Source organism: Nicotiana sylvestris, chromosome 6 (genome assembly GCF_000393655.2).
Source record: "Nicotiana sylvestris chromosome 6, ASM39365v2, whole genome shotgun sequence".
NCBI classification, from domain to species: Eukaryota; Viridiplantae; Streptophyta; class Magnoliopsida; order Solanales; family Solanaceae; genus Nicotiana; species Nicotiana sylvestris.
The window spans coordinates 206,535,577-206,554,162 of record NC_091062.1 but is presented as its reverse complement, the minus strand read 5'-3'; the positions used below and the strand labels follow the sequence as shown (position 1 = coordinate 206,554,162).

The following is an 18,586-nucleotide window of genomic DNA, read 5'->3' as shown; positions in this document are numbered from 1 at the left end:
CCCAGTCTTAGAGCTACTATAGGGGGTCCTTTAACTGCTATTGAACATGCTCTCAATAAATCAGCTCCTCCAGACCATAGACTTTAATTACTATCCAAGGTGTGAGACACTACAAATAATCCAGCCGGGATTTGCTGAGGACCTATTGTTGTTCTGTAGAGGAGATGAAATATCTATTCACATGCTATATAACTATTTCATGGAGTTTTCTAGGGTATTAGGACTGAAAGTAAACAAAAGTAAGAGTTCTATATACTTTGGTGGAGTAAGTTTAGTATGTTATGGATAAACTTGGCTTCACCAAATGAGTGCTGCCTATTAGATATCTAGGAGTCTCTCTAAGTACAAAAAGGATGTCTATCATATAGTTTCAACTATTGTTAGATAGAATGATTGGTAGAATAACATTATAGACTGCAAAGTTTTTATTATATACTGGTCGAATTCAATTGATCAAGAGTGTCCTGTTTTTTATTCAAATCTACTGGTCCCAAATCTTTGTCTTCCCAAAGAAGGTGATACAACTGATAGAGTCAATATGTAGAAATTTCCTATGGTCTGGGGGTGCTGATATATCAAAGAGAACTTTAATATCTTGGGACAAATTGTTCCAACCAAAAGTTACTGGTGGATGGAACTTGCTAGACATAACCATGTGGAATAAGGCTGCCATATGTAAATTACTATGAAATATAACTCAGAAAAAAGACAAGCTATGTGTGCAGTGGATACACATATACTATGGGAGAGGTAGAGATATACGGATAATTAAACCTAAACAAGCTTCGTAGATAGTGAAGAAGATACCGAAGGCTAAGTAATACATGATTGATGCTGGAATAAACCTGACAGAGATTCTTGATAGGAAGAATTTATCCATCAAAAGTTTATACAAGATGCTAAGAAGTGAGCAACAGAAAATCCCATGGAGAAAACTGATGTGCAATAATGGAGGAGTGCCAAAATGCATTTTCATTCTTTATTTGGCTATCATGGGCAAGCTGAACACTAAGGACAAATTAGCAAGATGGAGGGTGACAAGTGAGGTATTATGTCCATTATATAATATCAAAGAGGAAAGCATTGAGCATCTATTTTTCAAGTGCGCGTTTGCAGAATTCATCTGGAGAAAACTTCTACAATGGATGGGCATCACAAGACAGGCTATGGAGTGGAGACAAGAGGTAGCTTGGGCATACTACCATGCAAAGAGCAGATAAGCCAACGATGAGATATACAGAATGCCTTTAGCTGGATGTGTCTACTATGTGTGACAAGAGAGAAACCAGAGGATCTTTAGATCACAACAGAGGCAACAAGAGATACTGGTAAAGTAGATCATACAAATGATATGTGGAAGAGGCCATAAGATGACCAGACTCAGAAGAAGACTTGAAGAGCTGAAGTTCTATCCGTGATCAGAAGATGCTGAAGTAGTAGTACAATACAATTGATACAATGAATGATAGTTAGCTATTAGTATAGGGAGCATTGGGTGATACTACGATCTGGGAAGATGTCCAGCCTTAGTGAAGTTTTTTTTAGCTGTAAATTTTCGCTTTGGTAATAAAATATGATAATTACCAAAAAAATAATATTGTAGACCTTAATGAAAATGGATCTTGGAACCTCAAAAATATCTCTAATAGTGTTCAATTACCATTATTCCCTGAACATGAAGACATGCCAATTTGGAAACTACAAACACCAGCTGTTTCAGCTCAAAAACTGCTAGGACACTTGTCAAATCTAGCCACCAAACACTCTTAACTTCTCTTGGATTTGGAAGCTCAAGACACCAAATAAAATAAAATTCTTCATTTGGTTATGTTATCATAATCGTTTACCAACCCGAGTCTACTTAAACTCAATAGGCATTAATATTGATAGACAATGCTCCACTTGCAGATTTTGTGAAGAAACTCTTGATCATATTTTCGTTGACTGTGAGGTTGTTAAATCCTTTTGGCAAAGACTTGGTCTTATTAGTATTCAGACGCTTGCCAATCACCACCACTAGTTGGACAATATTGCAAACCTCCCTCTTACATTACCAAAAGCGATATACACATGGAAAGAACTATTTCCCTTTTGTCTTTGGCATATTTGGATCATTAGAAATAACAACCTTTACAATAACCTCACAAACTATGCTTCTTTTGATCTGGTACATATGCGAGCTACAGAGTATATTGCTCTAGCAAGAAATGACAGCAGCACCAAACCAACTCTAGCTCTCCATGTCAAATGGCATCCTTCTAAACAAAATCACTTCAAACTCAATATTAATGGAGCATTTAAAGATGGAGCAGGAGGTATTGGTGGAGTTTCCCGAAATAACAAAGGGGATTGGGTGCTAGGCTACTACATGCAGATTCCTCAATCTGATCATACATATGGCGAGCTCATATCACTTCTACATGGTCTAAAACTAGCTTATGCTCATGGCCTTCATCCTCTAGAGGTTGATGCAGACTCAATAGAGATTATTAACATGTTCACAACTAACTCCTCACAATATACATTTATCTTACATGATTGCAGGATGCTAAGGCAGCAACTAGGAGATCCAAAATTAAAATACTATTTTTCGGAGCAAAACTAAGTGGCTGACTTGCTAGCTAAGGAAGAACTGTAAATTGAAAAAATTGGTGATCCTACTGTTTTAGTACTATCACCATATGTTATTTTGCCTAGTCTTATGTTGAATATTTCTGGAGTTACATATCGTAGATCTATCTCTAGTGATGTCTCTAATGTTTTGGCCAACCTTGGCAACTTTAATGCTCAAAGGAGCATGTCTACTCGTATGAACAATATTTAAATTTATATATTAGCTTCTCTTTTGACCAAAAAAAAAAAGAAAAAAGAAATGATGGAAACGACAATTCAAACAGAGTGTAAACATTTGATCGGTAGAATGACCATTTCTTTTTCCATATGGGCAGTAACACTTTACAAGTGAAAATATTGCAAATATTGGGGGCATTCTCTGATCACACAAAGAATTGGGTGGTCAAAGTGTAATTTACTTTATTTGTAATTCTCACTTTATGGTCTTTTTCCTTTTTTGTTTTGTTTAAAGTAAAAATAAAAATAAAACTACCCCTCTTTCCCCTCAGGAGTTTCGTGTCCAACAAATAAATGATATTTCACACATTCAGTGTGAGAGAGCGAGTCGAGTAGGAGTGAAAAAGCACAACGAAGAAGATGCTAGAAAGAGTGCTCTCTTTACGCAGGGCATCGCCGGTTACCGACGACGGCGACGGAGACGGAGAGGGAGACGAATCGAAAACACGAAAGCACTTGTCTCCGGCGATAAGATTCACCAATTACATGACTCGAACCGGTCATATTTGGCCATTCCTCCTTATAGGACTTGTGCTGGTGGTCCTCACTTCTTTCGCTTACCACTCGCGTGACCTTGTTTGTATCTCCGCTTCCTCTTCCGATCACATTTCTCGCTTAAGATTTTTTGGCTTCCAAGCCCTTGAAACTGACTTCGGATCTCTCGGTGTTCCGTGGTGTAAGTTCATTTTTCTTCGTCTCAATTATTTCTTCTACTCACTGACGCAAACAAATATATGAATTTTTGTACGGATTTCTTCTATTTATTGTACGTAAATATTGAGATTTCCTTTTTATGTGTTGTTGTTGTTTGCGATCCAGGATTGTCCAGATCTGTATATTATGCATTGGCTGATTAGAAATATATGCTCAATTGAATCTCGTGATTAAACAAATAATGTGATGTGTTTGTCTGTTTTCCTTAGCATGATTGGAGCTGCTTTTTATTTTTGCTTGTGGTCAAGTTTTCTTTGATTAAAAGAAAGCGGAAGGTCTAGTTTACCTAATTTATCTGGATTTTTTGGTATAAGGAACTCATAGCCTCCAACTAGTTTGGGATTAAGGCGTAGTTGATTGGGTTGAATGGAGAATTGTTAAGGTGCGAGTTACTGGAGTAGCATTTTGTCTTTTCGTGGTTTATGATTTACTCAGCGTCTCAACCTCCAATAAGGTGAGATAAGTATGACTAAGAGTTGCTATACAGTGTGATGTTAATGGAAGAGGTTGGTGTGATGGCTTAATGGGAACTTTTTGTAAGCGTGTATTGAATTTCTGGCTGTCTAATTAAGATTTGGTACCCTCAGCTATGAACTTGGGGAACTTATTATTAGCAGTCCTTTTTTTGTAGTTTAATGCTATTATGGGACTGTTTGAGAATGCTACTCACACGTACAAATGAGATTATAGATTTAGCATAAAAATGCAGACTGCTCAGTTACGTGTATATAGCTGCTTTGCAATTTATCATATCCCAATTAAAAATTGTTTATCATCATTGCACTTCTTTTCTTCTTTCTTTTTCTGAACTGAGTCTTAAGCTGTAGCTTAGATCTAGGTGTCACTAAATGAAGTAATTATCGCATACATATGTGCATTATACATACATAGACACATACGGAAATATATTTCTATATATACATGTATGTAAAAAGTGGATCAACATTGGAATGTTAGAAGGTCTTTCTGCCGTGCATTCTCTATCTATGAGGAGAAGCCAGAGTAAATGCAATAATTGATGAATAACAATCAGTTGTAGCTTCTTATCTAAAAAAGAGAATTAGTGTCCATTTAATTTCTCGATTTTAAGTTTCTTTCAGTTATCCCGAAAAAAAAAAGAAGAAGTTGTAGTAGCTGAACATTTTGGATTTGAGCACTTAAAGATGATAATAGAAAGATCCAATGCAGCTTATAATTTTAATCCTTGTCAAAAGGCAGATCGAAACATGGCAAATCTGTTGAATGGACCATTAAGGATTTACTCAAAGGTCTGGAGGAGTTTGTACCGATATACGAGACACGGCCTATCAAGAATAACATGTATGGGATGGGTTTTGACCACAGCTTTGGGCTTTGGTTTATGGCTCGATGGTTGAAACCAGAGCTGATGATTGAGAGTGGTGCTTTCAAGGGACACTCAACTTGGGTTTTGAGACAAGCAATGCCAGATACGCCAATTATATCACTTACACCGCGTCATCCAGAGAAATATCTGAAGAAAGGACCTGCCTATGTTGATGGAAATTGCACGTACTTTGCTGGAAAAGACTTTGTTGATTTCGGAAATGTTGATTGGGCGAAAGTTATGAAAAAACATGCAATCAAGGATCTTAGCGAGGTTCTTGTCTTTTTCGATGACCATCAAAATGAACTGAAAAGGTATTCTGGCTTTTCAGACTGGACGCTCTTTGCAGTGTTTTCATTGATGAAGTATTTCTTTGGGCATTTGTTCTGTCTAATTGCAATGCATTAGTAACCGTTCTGTCTCATCTGATACCAATTGCCACTTGTTTTGCAAAATTCTTGATTTTCCATTTTGAACTTTGATTGACAGACTAAAGCAAGCACTAAAAGCAGGGTTCAGGCATCTTGTGTTTGAGGACAACTATGATACTGGCACGGGAGACCACTATTCTTTTAGGCAGATGTGTGATCAGTTTTATATAAGAGGTGTGTTTCATTTCAGCTTCTTTTTATCTTTTTACATATGTTCAGACCTAATTGGACATTTAAGTTCTTTTGCATTTAAATATTGCTGTTTAATTTGAATTTCTCTGGAAGTCTTTCTTTTTGTTTCTTTTTTTTGAAATGGCAAGTATTTCAAAACTAGCACTAAGAAAGAGCTGCAATTACATCCAAAAGGAGAAAAATAAAAGATCGATACCCCAGCAAAAACCTAGACTATACAAAAGATTCTATGAACTGCATTAGGGGTTCGGCATCATCCATCCACTCCAAGCTACTCCAAAAAGAAATCAAAAGTATACATTCTGATTAGCTCTTCAGTATAGAGCTGTTGTTTCCTTCGAAACATCTGTATTCCTTTCCTTCCACATGCACCACCAAATACAAGCAGAGAATTGGATTAATGTTAGTTTCTAGTGTGATGGATGAACTTAATGTTTCTTAATATGCTGTGAAATTGTAAATTTCCCTCCCTTTTGATTTATCAAAACTCTTTGCGTTATTGGAAGTTGTAGTGCTCCTCGAAGTATATGTATGCATAATTCATTGTTCTATTTGATTACCAGGTGGGGGCCATAGCTGCTTTAAGGACAGTGATGAAGCTAGGATTAGATCAAGAAGGAAGAAGTTTTGGGAGAAGGCTGTTGATATTGAAGAACTATGCGGTCCCGGTGAAGCTTGGTGGGGTGTGAGAGGGCAGATGCGCGATGATTTTAACCACAGCAATAAAGCTATTACTTATGCAGAGCATTTTCAAAACAGCAGGTTTGTAGAATCAGTGTTAGATGTTTACTGGGAGCTCCCTCCTGTGGCTGGTCCTTCACTTACTCATCAGACGAGATACGATCCAGCTCGTGCACAAAGTCCTATTGTTGAAGATGGCAGATATGGATTGTTTCAGAGGCTTGGCTTATCTAGACTTGAGACTTCTGTATTCAATGGTTACACTCAAATGGTCTATCTCCAGGTTTTGCGAGAACCTTAATCGGTTCCAGATTTGGTTAAAAATGAGATTTTTGTTGCCACTGGATGTAGGTTGTAGTTTTGTTCGTTACATGTATCTCTCCTTTTCTCTCTATTCTCTTCAGTTCTTTAGGATGTATTTCTTGAGAGCCAATGTCTGTCACGTCCATTAACACATGGTACTGAAATTTGCTTACGCTCTGGTCGTTATAAGTACTACAGTAGATACGTGAATTCATAGAAGTCCAATGGCTTCAAAATGAATCCTCTGTATGCAACACAGGATATATGCAAAATTTGGCTGATGTTCGGAGGCTCTTCCCTTGCCCCTATTACTCTTAATGCGAGAAAGAATTATCAAAAAAGATGCATCAAGTGATAGGTCACTTGTACCTTTTTTGCCTAATCACTTTTATTAATCTTCATCAGAAGCAGTGCTGGTTTCCTTGCCTTGTATCCTTATTTGTACACCTGCTTAACAGAGCCAAAAAACGCCCCCACTGCCATCCCTGTTAACCACAACCCGTTGGCAAGATTAAGATTCCTGTTTTTGTGATTAAGATTCGAACAAGTTGTTGGAGAGTTTGATTGATGAATGATTTTTTTTTCTTTTTTTTTTTGGGTGGGTGGGGTGGGTGGGTGGGGAAGTTATTTAAACGGTTGGGATTGAAGGAAGTATAGAAACCCAATCCATATAGTATAATAAACAGGACACCTAGCACCATAACAACTCAAGTTTCAGCAGGGTAACAGAAGTAAACACATTATATCATTTTCATTGGGGGAGGATCAAGGCGCGGAGGGTGCCAACTTCATGGTTAAGCTACATATACACATTGAAGGTGCAAGTCGAACAACTATTATGAGCCAAGAATGTCCCTCGCAGCTTCTCTTTCTGTTGTTTTGATTGGGACAGCCTTCAGGAAAAACCGAAAAATTATATAGTAACAAATATCAATTCATAGAAAACTGAAGACTTAAGATTTATTTGCCATTTCTCGCCATATTATTACAAATTAATATTATTATAATTATCCTGACGAACACCATGCGAAGCGTCGATATGTCCGAGTGGTTAAGGAGACAGACTCGAAATCTGTTGGGCTTTGCCTGCGCAGGTTCGAATCCTGCTGTCGACGGCTTTTATTACTTTAAGCTTTTTGTGTCCTCTTGGTTCATCTCTTACTAGTTTCTGTACATGGTCTTTTTTACACTGCATCATACTTCGTAAACTCACACGTGACATTGAATAAATATAATTTTACCACTATGAAGGATTTTGGATGACAATTAAATAACTTTTAAACATTTAACAAATTAAAAATAACTATGGATCTTCCAATATAAGATTCAAGTTTACACTAGTGTATTTTGCACAAATTCAGATGTGTAATACCAGTTGATGTTGATTCTAAAAAGAAAAAGAAAAACTTTTTTAGTAACGTAATCCACTAATCCTTATAGTGACATCAAATAAAGATAAAGGCAGTTTGTTGGAACCATCTACTTAAAGGTCTTGCTTTAAGCTTTTGACCCCCAAAAGTGTAAAAGGAAACCAATTCCAAAGGGTTTGGAAATCCAAACTAAAGTTTTCGACGTGCTAGGAAGCCTAAGCCTTAAAACTGTAATTTCTTTTTTGGTTTAATTCAAATTCAAAAATCAGTTCCAAAACCAAAAAGACAAGTTATATCCTCAATTGTTTTCGAAAATCAATTCCAAAAACAAAAATATAACCAGTAGTTAGCTTGCTTTAGTGAGGTCGTGGTATGTCTTTAGTAAAAGTAGATAGAAAATCATAGAAGATGTGGATTATAGTAATAAATTACTCATTTCCTATCATATTATTTGTCTAATTTGATTGAACACGGAACATGAGAATGTACACAAGTTTTTTGAATCATGTGATTTTAACTAAAAGTATAAATAACTTATTCAAAAAAACAAATCCTGTTATTTTAAATATGGCATAATATTCCTATAAGAAATATATTGAGAATAAAATAAGAATATTAAAATAAATAATTACTTACATCTAAGATATGACATTTCTTTAAAAATATATTACACATAAATTGAAAGAGAGGGACGACTCCAATAAGGAGTGTTCATGGTTCAGTTTGGATCGATTTTTATCTAAAAAGAAACCAAATCAATTAAGCCAGTTATTCAAATATTAAAACCAATCCAAATCAATTAACTCAATTTTTTATAGGTTCGGTTTATGTTAATTTTGTCGATTTTTCAGTTATTTTTTTTGTTGCCGATTTTGTCGAATTTTTCTCTTAAATATGAGACATTTGCCAAGCACATATTCCACCGACTTTATTCTAACACAACACTATCAAACCAATTATTCTTTAAGAAAAATTGCCATTTAATTTACTAAGATATTGATGATATATGATTGAATTAAATAGTGACGAGCAATTTAAAAACTCAATTAAAGATAAGTTATTTTTAACATGAAATAGTTTTGTGGACTTCGCAAAATAAAACCACCATCAAATAGAATGTAAAGACAAAGAACTTGGTTATTATAATGATGAAAAAATAGACTACAAACTAAGCATGCAAACGATTAAATATTTACCATAAAATTTTAAAAACTCTACCTAAATATTCAGATATATGTATAATAATAAAATTTTAAATACATATTTTTACAGTTGATTTTGTTCGATTACTTTTTACCTAAAACCAAAATCAAACCACATTTGGTCGATTTTTAAAATGTAAAATCAAAACCAAATCAAACGAAAATATTGTCAGTTTTTTTGTGTCAATTTGATTTGGACTTTTGGTTTTAAGGGCCCGTTTGGCCATAAAAAAAGAATCCTTTTTTTTCAAAAAGTTTTTCACTTTTTTTTGTAGAATCAGTGTTTGACAATAAAAATTTTAAATTTTACTTTAAAGCATACAAAAAAAAAATCAAAAATAACTTCAAATTATATTCATATCCAAATACAACTCGAATTTTTAAATACTATTTTCAACTTAAATTTTTTTCTACCTTTTTTTCGAAACTTTACAATTCTTATGTCCAAACGCCCACTAAGAACACTCCTAACTCTAATAATCCAACTGCCGTTGGTTTTAATTGTTTACTTCCCCTAAGAAAACTAGTGGTGGGCACTATGACGAGTCTTCCAACAAATCTTGAAGTGCGAGCTAAGCGTCCATGAATCATCATTTTTTAGAGACGAAATTACCCCTCACAAATATCCCTAACCGCTCAGATTATTTATGTTTTTTTCTAAATAAACAAAGACGTCAACTTTTTATTCTTTCTAATAAAGACGTTAACTGTAATTTCTCAAATTGACTGCGTGGTCTAAGAGTGAAGGACTAGAGTCAGTACCAAACGGAATAGGTTGCTCGCCGGAATCGGGGAAGCAACCGCCGGCGACGATTACCAATTTCTTCATCGCATATGTCTCTATAGTTATAATTCATCTGAATAACCTCTAGCAGTATTATCACTGTTAATATATGGATAGGCAAAACCTAGCTTCATCGTCCTCTCCCAATAATGGTGCCACCATCAATCATCCCCCACAACGAGATGCTTGGGTCAATACCTATCGAAATTCAATTCCTCAATGGCACTCTCTTGCTACCTCACAGCAGGTACTGACTTAAACTTGTGTATCAGCTCCGGGAGATTTTCCGTTTGCCTCCGCACTTCTGTTTCATTTTATGTCCAGTTGTTCTTTTGCTACTGTAATTGTTCACAAAATATAATCTTTCTTATTGGAATTAATCCACAAAAGTATTATTAGAGGTTGTTTCAGTTTTTATGACAATAGGATGTGCTTTTGACTCTCTATTGGATGAAATCAGTTATGGAAAAATTAGTGGAACATAGAACATTCTTCAAAAAATGTTGTGATTCTGACTTTTGTACATTGTATTTTTCGTTTGCTGGGTTTAGAAAATTGAATTTAGATCCCCTAGCCAGTCGGGAATTAGCTTAAATTTGCTTCAGGTTATAGGCCACCTAGAATGATATTATTTGAAGTATTATAGAGAGAGGATCTTTTATTGTGGAGCTTCATTGTTACTATAAATTATGGCTAGAAATACGAAAAGTCCATCTTAAGATAAAGATTAGTCATTTTCTAGGAACCTTTGATGTTTTTTAGAGTGTTTTTCTCCTTTGAATTTTACTTGTTTCTCCATTGTAACACACAAAAACTGTTCCCATTCCTTATCTGTAAGTTCTTAAAAGCCAAATCTTTTATCTGTCGGGCTCAGAGAAGGTTTAAAACAGAGTTAGGCATTTTGAGGTTTTATTTGCTGAGTTTTTTTTTGCTCCCAACTGCTGAAATGTCTTGTTAATGATTTCTTTTGGCAGTCAGTGATCCCAATTTCAATATCCAGAGTTAATCAGGTAGATGCTGGCAGACTGGACATTGAAATGTCAGCCATGCTAAAGGAGCAGTTGGTTAAGGTCTTTTCTTTGATGAAGGTACCTATCGTGCAACTTTTTTATTTTATCATCGAATTCATCAAGTCTTCATGATTACCTTGTCAGTCAGGTTTGATATGTTTTTTTTTTTTTGGGATTAGCCAGGAATGCTATATCAATATGAGCCAGAACTTGAAGCTTTCCTCGAGTTTCTAATCTGGCGATTTTCTATCTGGGTTGATAAGCCTACTCCTGGTAATGCTCTCATGAATCTGAGATATAGAGATGAACGTGCAAGTGAGATTAGAGGAAAAGGTTAGAAAATCATCTTCACTTAATCTTGTTCCTCCCTTTTCATAAGTAGCTCATACCAACCTTTTCCGTATCTCAGTAATTTTGGACATTTGTTCTTAATTGTCATGTCGTGTTGCAAGCTATGGATATTTGTGGATGTTGTTTTGTACTTTAGGGATGTGAAAAATACTAGTTCTGAACTTTGGATATCCTTTTAAGCTATGTTGCTCGGACTCTTCAAAAATACCACTGGGTGCGTGTTGGATCCTCCAAAAGTAGTGAATTTTTGGAGGATCCGACAGGGGTGCGTCAACTTTTTTGGATAGTCTGAGCAACATAGCTTTTAAGTACTCATGTTTAGCTTTGAGGCGTTAGCTTCATTTTTTCTGAAGCCAAGTCGGTTGTACGTTATGCTCGTTCTCCTCCTCCTTTTTTTATGTGGCCATTTTTTGTGCAAATAATGGCACGTCATATTGACATATTCTTTATTCATCTTCCTTTGTCGGCTCCCAGACATTGCTTTTCTTACAGAAGTCGGCAACTAATCTCGAAATTACTGTATAATAATTCTTTTATCTTCTTAAGGCTCACTTAGAGGATATGTGGTATATGGAAAACAAGTGTTTCTTTTGGATTTTCTGGAGGGTACCTCTGACTCTGAGTGAGATGATCCTCTTTGTCTTGCTCTATTTGATTACTAACAGATAAACTGAGTTACTTGAGCCCCGCAAAGTTTTAAATTCTATAGTTTGATAAGTCTAAATTGGCATGTGCATATAACATCAATTTGGATGGAGGGGCCAGTGTGATTGACTTGAAATATCTCTTTCGTCTTAGTTTGTGTTTGAACTTTGAAGTGCAGAGGTTGACAGCTTGATGTAATTGCATTTCTTGTTTCTTGCCTCAACCACTATAATTTCAGTTGTAGTTTTATAGATTGGCATGCCTAAATTAGCAAGTGTATAACATCAATCTATGATGGAGGAGTCTTGGAAAATCTCGTTGGTCTGTACTTTGTGTTTGAAGTGCGGATGTTGACAGCTTGATGCAACTGCATTTCTTGTTTCTTGCATCGACTGCTATAATTTCAGTTGTAGTTCTTTTTCCTTTTCCATGCTTGTTTCAGTGCGAACTGGACTAGAGGGACCCGGACTTACTGCTGCTCAAAAGATATGGTACTGCGTGGCAACCGTCGGTGGTCAATATATATGGGCCCGTCTACAATCGTTTTCTGCTTTTCGGAGATGGGGCGACTCTGAGCAGGTACTGGTCCCCCCCCCCCCCCCCCAACATATTCTACTTGTTTGTTTAAGATGCCAAGTTTTAATGGTGAGAAATCTGTGTTCACTAAGAATACTCCTCGTTCTCTAATAGATAATATTCTTTAGAGTTGTTGACTCCATTTGTTAGAGATAATAAGTTACAAAGTTCTCTAAAAATCTAACTTTGTATTACAATTTCTAGCCATGCACAGGAATTCCTTCTATTTTTATTTTATCTTGGCTTAAGCATATATGAATTGAAAGGTTTTTTTTGACTTTGGAACTCCAAAAGGTGCAGCTTCAAATTAGATCAGTAAAGACATTTATCACTGATCAACATTAATCATTGATATGAGTAGAGTATTAACAAGCATCCAAGGGTGTAGCCTTGTGGTCAATAAAGTTTAAATGGACTATGACAAACCAGGGTTCAAATTTCCGCAAAGGCAAAAAAAGTCAGGTGATTTCTTCCTATAAGTCTAAGCCTTGGTAGACAGAGTTACCCGATGCATATGCTGGTGGGAGGTGCATGCAAGCTGGCCCTGACACCACCATTTTTATAAAAAGAGAGTAGAATATTAATAGAAATGCTTCATGGGATCTTTCAGTTTGTGAAAATAAGAAGTAACTTTTCACTTAGACAGGAACAACGAGATTCTTGCAATAGCAACATGTCCAAACAAAACTTGGTTTGTTATCGCATGGACTCTCCACAGCAGACAATATTCTACATATCGAAAAGAATACCAAATGAAAATGTTTTCAGTTTGTTTTAAATCTAATATTCAGATGAAACTACTTCTCCTTGCTGATAAAAAAAGAAGCTGAATACTAAGTTTTCCTTGAGCAGTTTAATAGTTAAAGAACTTCTGAAAACTTTTTTCTTGAATACTAGCAAAGATAAATGTCAATTTAAAATACTAGAGCAGAGCTAGTCTGAAATCCATATTCCAAATGTATTATTTTGCCTTTCTGTTTTTGTCCATCCAAAATTGTATTTTCTTGAAAGGAAAATACTTGCATACACTATATGATAGAACGGTATCATGTACATTCATACTATACTGATATTTTATCTTGTATTTAGTTCTCTTTTCTCCTTAAACTGAATCTTTTTAGCTATCTTATTAGAATATGAGTTTAACTGACCTTATAAAAAATTTGAAATTGATAAGTTGACATGTAGGGACTGCACGTTACTCTTTTGAGGTACTGCAATTATTTAGATAAACATTGTATTGAGTGTCTGCGGTTATTGAGATGTGAGATGAACAATGTATTGCTTAATATTAAATGGGGAAATATGTAAGACCAGAAGATTAAGTTAGGTGGACAATTAGGTCCAATATAATGTCATAAACTAATTCACGAGGATAATTGGAATATGGAGTTGAGAATCTTGAGAGGAAGCATTGAAAGTTCAATGTCAGAGAAAAAGTATAGGTTTATCTTAAGTTTGGACGTCACGTGCATTTGAATAGTAAGGTTTTTAAGTCCTATGTTGATATTGCTGTCCAGTCAAACAGTCTTTTGAACTAGGATGGAGAAGTATTAGTTAAACGAAGACCCCTAACTTGGATATTACTGATTTTTAGAGTGTCGACATATAATTTGTTTGTCACTTGTTAATTTTATGTTTGTTTCAGAGGTCTTTGGCACGTGGAGCATGGTTGTTAATGCAACGGATGGAGGGGATCTATAAAGCAGCGTCTTTTAGCAATTTACTTCTCTTTCTTTACACAGGAAGGTATACTCTTACTGCAAAATTGCTTCTTATTTCTTTCTAATGCATGCCATGACCACCAAATAGAAAGGGGAAAAATCTAGTTCGTAAAGTAGTTGCTGTAAGTAATACTGCTTGAACCTGTGCTATAGTACAACAGACAGGTGCGTGGGTAACAGAAGCACGGATTTGAGCTTGTATTGCTTTATGATAATTTTTTAATGGGAAATAACTAAATTAGTGAAGTGAAGTTCCTAAAAACCTGTGAAGAATGTTCTTAAAGAGGACATAAAAGTACGAGTTAGAAACTTACAAGTTCTTTTTTTTTAAACCAGTTATTTATTAGAAACTCTTTGGAACAATCGTTGTGTGAAATTCCACTTTTAGTAAAAGGGCATCCTTGGATCGGGAAAATCTGCAACAAAAACCCCATTTGTAATTTAAATATACAATGTAGATAGACTTCTATTCTTCTCAAAAGCAAACGGGCCTCTAAGTTTCATCATTCCCTTGATTTGATTGGTAACTGTAGTGAGCTATGGTCATAATATCTCTCATCAATGTAGTACACGCATCTCCGTCCAGACATACGGTGATTCCTAGTTTGGAGGACTGATTGCCGCAGTTATTGAGGGAATCATGCGTCATGATTAATTTTGTAGGAACATAAGATGGCTGGTACTGCTGATTCTACAAAAATGTATGGGAGCCCAAATATGAACAGAGCATCATTTAATTGTTCTGAATGTCCCCTGCATGTGATCTATCCGATAATTTAACACATTACAACTACATGCAGGTACAGGAATCTCATTGAGAGAGCTTTAAGAGCTAGGCTTGTTTATGGGAGCCCAAATATGAACCGAGCTGTGAGCTTTGAGTACATGAATCGTCAGTTGGTGTGGAATGAATTCTCGGTAACTGTCCTTCCGTTGGCTGTTTCTCGCAGAATTCCTATGCACATTCAGGAAGTATAAAAAAGGACTCGCCGAGAAACTTCTAGATAGTCTGAATCAATAACAGTATAGAGTATTACGTGTTTTTTAGTTGTTTTACATGCTGCCCGAGAGCTAACAGAATCATCTTTTAATCTCGCATATGCATGCCCTTTTTCCTTTCTGGTGGTGGGCTTTAAATTTTATTGTTTTGCAGTTCAACTATTGAAGCTATTTGTTTCAGGCTTTTTCAATTCAGTTCTTCAATACACAATATGAAGGGACTTAGATTTTGAGCAATGTTCTAATATGCAGGAACTGCTGCTCTTGCTTCTTCCCCTTCTCAATTCAGCATCTGTCAAGAGTTTCCTTCGTCCATTCTCAAAGGACAAATCTTCAGATTCTTCAGTAGATGAAACTTTATGCCCCATCTGCCAGGGAACCCCATCAATTCCATTTCTAGCTATCCCCTGTCAGCATAGGTATATATGTTTACTTGCTTTCATTTATGCGATAAATTGGTAATGAAGTATTCTCATATAAGTGTATATGCCTTTATTAAGAACATGCTTTTACGGAACTTAATCGAAGAATTATCCTTATCAGAGATTAAGTTGGCTTCATGGAAATTGCAGCTAGACCAATCCTAGGTTAGTGTAGCCATTAATTACTAATGCTCTTTCCAGGGAAATATGCCTTGGACCTCTGTGCTGAGTACAGTTCCAATATTACTGGTTTCACATAACATGAGAGTTGAAACTACTATTACTTCAGGGTTATATCCACAATAAGTTATCATTGCACTGCCCTTGCCGCGTCATCTGCCCCTTAAAAATGATTGTCTATTTTTACAGACAACCAAGGCATTCATATATATTTGGAGCTGTTAAAGCAAATGTTTATTTGTTGTTTTTTTTGGGGGCGGGCAGGGAGGGACTGATGGGTGCATATTCGTTAATATTCGAACTTTGTAAGTAGTAAATAGGAGCTTTTTTTTTTTGAAATCGCATGATGATGCCGTCTTTAATGGGTCTTTTGTCATGCATTAGGTTTCACAGCATTGCCAGTCTTGTTCCTACCTCTTAGTCTACTATGCTTAAATGTGATTCTGAAAATTTTAGTTTTATTTATTTCAATCTTATAGGTACTGCTACTACTGTCTTCAAACAAGGTGTTCTGCAGCTCCATCATTTCGTTGCCCCAGATGTGGTGAACCAGTTGCTGCTATGCAACGGCATGGTGGTATAGTCAGCAACATTCCTCAGAAACAATGATTGTTCTGCAAAGTGAATGTAAATGACAAAAAAGGGAAGCTCAGTTAACTATAGATCAAAAGTGTCCTAAAAGACAACTTGACAATGGAACTAGGTATCTAGATTCCTTGATAAAGCACGTTGTTCTGCTTTATTGAGTGCTTTAAATTTTTTATTAGTGTGGTTGTCCCTTTTCCTTTATTTACATCTCATTTATTCATTTAATTGAAAGATTTTCTCAAATGTTGGATCAGTCTTCACGCAATTGAATCAATATATATTTTTTTCACCCGATGTCCGATACACGCATTGGAATTCGATTATATCAGGATTCGCGCCGCGTATGATCCATTCGGGGGAAGCGCTCCCTACTCGGTCAATTGAATCAATATTGGTAGAATGATCTACTAGCTCTCGCTTTATAAGCTTTAGTTACGGTAACTTCTTAGGGAAAAAATAAGTACACTTTTCATTTTCTTAAGGTTATCAAGTTGTAAATTACTGTAGCAAAGATAAAAGTTTGAGTCGGTTAACTTTTATAATGGCCAAGTGTTTTGCAGAGAAATACTGCTGTAAAGCTATCAGTGTGTATTTGATTTCATTGGGATTCGTGGTGGGCTAGTCTCATTTGCGTTTGCTGGTAAAAATTTATTGCACCGGTGTTTACTTTAATCCAAATTAATATATGTCAAATGTTTTAACACTCTCATTTTAATAATGTACTCCCTCCATCTCATATTGATTAACAGAGTTGTGGTTACTAAAATAAGTTGTCTCAAATTATTTGTCATTTTAGAAGTTCAAAATAAAATTGATTATTTTTTCCTTTTTTACCCTTAGTAATAATTATTTTTGAAAATAAAGATAACACATAACTAGAATAAATATTTAATAAAGAGAGATTATATCTTAAGATATAATTAAGGGTAGAATAGTTCAATCATTTTCCTAATTAATATTTCTTAAGGGGCGTGTAAAAGAAAAACACGACACATAATATGAGACGGAGTTGTAGATAATTAAAATTTTACTGAATTTAAATCCATAATAAAATTTGGATTTAATCTCAATTAAATGTATTTTAGGCCAAATAAATATTATGGGCTAATATAATTGGATTAGTTATGTAAATCCAATAAGTATGGGTTAAATAAAGAAGTCCAAATCTATTGGGCTAGCCCATTTGATTGAGCTACAAGTAATGAGCATGCTTCATTAAGCCCAATATGTCATCTTCCTAGAGGCCCAGTTTGGTGCCACGTGTCAAGTGACGTGGCGCGCCAAGTCAAACGGAAGAGCCAATAGGATCATGCCACATTTCAAAATGACAAGGCATGCCAAGTCACACTAAAAGGCCAATGAAATCGCGCCAAGTGTGCAAGTGACATGTTCTGGCCAATCAAATGCGGCCTTATCACACTTCAATTTGATTGGTCGGAAAGAGTTTGTTCTTATCATAACTCTTCCCTCCCACAACTATAAATAGGAGTCTTCATAACCCAGAAAAGACACCAGAAGTTATACCAAGAAGCAAGGAAGAGCTCGTGGATCAAACGCTGCAAATTCCTCCACAAGTTTCAGGCTTCAAGTTCAAGTTCAAGAAATCAAGTGCAAGTTCAAGAACGAAGAACAAATCAAGGTCAAGTTCAAGCAATCAAGTTCAAGCTCAAGAACAAGATTATCGTTCGAGGCAACAAATACATATTCAGGATCAAGCTCAAAGGCCCTTGAATTTATTTACTATTGAAAAGAAGAATCAGAGGATTCATAGAGATTGTTACACTCAAATATTCGAAATAAAATACTATGATTGTTGTGATATTTTTCGGTCTTGATTTTATTTTCTCGATGCAAATTTATTGTCTACAAATTCTGGCACGCCCAGTGGGACAATCTCTACCTCTCATCTCAATTTTTCAATCACCAAAATTCAAGAACATTGAAATGGCTTCGAAGAAAATCAACTCCAAATCAACATCCACCAAGGCTGCTAACTCCAGGTTCTATGCTGATGTGGAAAGCATCCTCGATGTCACCTTTGGAAGCTTCGGACCAGTTACGAGGAGCAAAGCAAGCTCTTTAGGACAACAAGCACCCCAAGTGTCGTCCGCATCAACCCCTGTTTTCGGATCTTCATCCTCAAAAGGAGCAAGATCATCCACAAATGCATCTGAAGGAGGAAGCGATGTTGCTGAAAAGATCAAGAAAACTCTTGCTCT

General features: G+C 35.7%; 2 protein-coding genes and 1 non-coding gene across 4 annotated transcripts; all 3 read left to right on the top strand.

Annotated features, from left to right (window-relative positions):
• Window positions 1-3,125: 3,125 nt before the first annotated feature.
• On the top strand, window positions 3,126-6,811 carry LOC104210974 (uncharacterized). Of its 2 annotated transcripts, none has more exons than XM_009759965.2 (4): window positions 3,126-3,526; window positions 4,779-5,223; window positions 5,399-5,514; window positions 6,096-6,811. In XM_009759965.2, the coding sequence occupies exons 1-4, from the start codon at window positions 3,211-3,213 to the stop codon at window positions 6,512-6,514; spliced, it is 1,296 nt and encodes a 431-aa protein (XP_009758267.1). In that variant the 5' UTR covers window positions 3,126-3,210; the 3' UTR covers window positions 6,515-6,811. The 2 variants fall into 2 exon arrangements, with proteins under 2 accessions (XP_009758267.1, XP_009758271.1); XM_009759969.2 differs by having other exon boundaries at window positions 3,168-3,526; window positions 4,783-5,223.
• A 738-nt stretch (window positions 6,812-7,549) lies between these two features.
• TRNAS-CGA (transfer RNA serine (anticodon CGA)) lies at window positions 7,550-7,631 on the top strand. Its single transcript has one exon. It is a non-coding gene; the product is annotated as a tRNA-Ser (tRNA).
• Window positions 7,632-9,761: 2,130 nt separating this feature from the next.
• On the top strand, window positions 9,762-16,661 carry LOC104210987 (peroxisome biogenesis protein 2). Its single transcript, XM_009759977.2, has 8 exons — window positions 9,762-10,119; window positions 10,847-10,960; window positions 11,062-11,215; window positions 12,321-12,457; window positions 14,103-14,203; window positions 14,979-15,096; window positions 15,430-15,596; window positions 16,259-16,661. The coding sequence occupies exons 1-8, from the start codon at window positions 9,982-9,984 to the stop codon at window positions 16,386-16,388; spliced, it is 1,059 nt and encodes a 352-aa protein (XP_009758279.1). The 5' UTR covers window positions 9,762-9,981; the 3' UTR covers window positions 16,389-16,661.
• Window positions 16,662-18,586: the final 1,925 nt, after the last annotated feature.